Below are 1903 nucleotides of genomic sequence, written 5' to 3'. Positions count from 1 at the left end.
TGAAAAATACATGATAAAAACAGCAACAGACGACACCTTGAAGGAGAGAGTGGGGGGGGGGGGGGGGGGGGGGAGGACCAATCAGTGGCAGTGAATGTTTACAAACACATGGAGATTGGCGGGGCCTCTGTGATGGTGAGTGTTTAGAGCTGGTAATGGTGCCGTAAAGCCCAAACTGCCAGCGTAAACCCGTCCCACGCCCCGACCTCCACGCCCACCCCTCACCCCCGCGCTAATCGCTTCCTCTCACAGGTGCTCGTTAACAGCCTGGCACATCAGGTCTTCATTACTGAGAGAAAGGGGGTGGGGGGGGGAACAACCCGAGACAAATCATTCCACCTAAACAGCAGTAGACTACATAGTAGAATGCATGCAGGAAGGTCATTTCACGGCGGTAATAACTTTAGCTGAAAATAAGAGAGGAGTAGCGATATTAAAACCAGTGTCTGCTTTATTGGAGTTCATGGAAACCCACACACACGTATACGAGAGGCTGACAGGCCAAACACTGACCTTGATGAGCTGGAAGCCGAATCATAGAAGCTGTCTGACTTGGAGAGGGAGCGGTCACTATGGTAACTTGTTCGCCCCTAAAGTAGGGCGGAGAAAAACAAAAACAGGAGAGATGTGGGAAGGTGAATGAATAAAAAAAAAAAACTCACAAAACTAGCTGATAAAGGAGAATAGCGTTCCACGTGAGACTGGCTATTTGCACTGTCTGTGATTTACCATGATCATATGTAGGGGTTAAGTGTGTGTGTGTGTGTGTGTGTGTGTGTGTGTGTGTGTGTGTGTGTACATTGATGGGAAGTACCAGAGCTTTGGATGATCCTAAACTCATGACCTCCAGACTCATGCGAACCCTCCTCTGTTTGTCACAGTAGATCTTCCATGACTCCTCGTTAAAGCCATAGTTGAAGTAATCAGTGAGGTCCGCACCTGGACATAAACACACAATAACGAATGAGTCAGAGTGCACACACACACACACACACACACACACACACACACACACACACACACACACACACACATGTTTTGGATACACTAGAAAGCAAATGCACCACATGCACAAAAAAAACAAAAAAATAAGCAATTACTGAGTCATATATAATATATACACTCACACGCACAAGAACACACACATGCACACACGCACACACGCACACACAGACACACCTGGTTTCTTCCATGGCTTTTCATCAAAGGACTCCACGTCTACCTCCAGCAGAGGAGTTCCATTCACACTCCCCTGAGCGTTCAGATCCACACCTTTCCTCGTGGTTCCTGCAAAGGGGCAGAGGGTGTCAAAAAGAGGAACCGTCCGTCACACACACACTTTCACAGGGTGAGAGGACACACAGCCTCCCCCTTCAGCGTTGAGCCAGAGGGGGCTGAACAGCTGACAGCTGGCCCGTGCTGCCCGTCACCCACACAAGGGATCTGAGGAGAGCGAATTGGGTTCATTAGTGTACCTAAGCCAAGTGTCCATCCTGAGGTCTTTGTGTTGAAATTCACAGCTAGGGCTCCACTGGACCTGAGGGGCAACAACACACAAGAGATGCGTCAGCGTCAGCGTCATCATCATCATCATCATCGTCACCAACACACACACACACACACACACACACACACACACACACACACACACACACACACACACACACACACACACACACACACACACACACACACACACACCTCCCGTATGCAGTGGGTGTAATCTCAGACAAGAGGCAGTGTTCAATGAGCACCAAATCAGACTTTTTAATGTTTTTGTCTCTCACTCTGTGGTTATGTCTTTAGGTAGGGGGGTCTGCTGTACCCTACATAGGGCAGACCTGTGGTTTAGACCATATGAAAAACACAGTCTTTTGGTCTCTTTTCTCGCACACAAATATTC

The 1903-nt window shown here is 48.5% G+C and overlaps 1 protein-coding gene across 1 annotated transcript in view; it reads right to left on the bottom strand.

Annotated features, from left to right (window-relative positions):
- The window catches only part of LOC105895259 (pre-mRNA 3'-end-processing factor FIP1-like), a gene marked incomplete at its 5' end in the record, with an annotated part of 29995 nt that extends 28441 nt beyond the window's left edge, over positions 1-1554 (bottom strand). Inside the window, 4 exons of the mRNA XM_042708995.1 lie at positions 514-590; positions 815-939; positions 1180-1287; positions 1476-1554. Of these exons, the coding sequence (XP_042564929.1) occupies positions 514-590; positions 815-939; positions 1180-1287; positions 1476-1554 (389 nt within the window). The remainder of the gene's footprint in view (positions 1-513; positions 591-814; positions 940-1179; positions 1288-1475) is intronic.
- Positions 1555-1903: the final 349 nt, after the last annotated feature.

Source organism: Clupea harengus, chromosome 10 (genome assembly GCF_900700415.2).
Source record: "Clupea harengus chromosome 10, Ch_v2.0.2, whole genome shotgun sequence".
NCBI classification, from domain to species: Eukaryota; Metazoa; Chordata; class Actinopteri; order Clupeiformes; family Clupeidae; genus Clupea; species Clupea harengus.
This window is presented reverse-complemented; position numbering and strand designations above follow the sequence as displayed.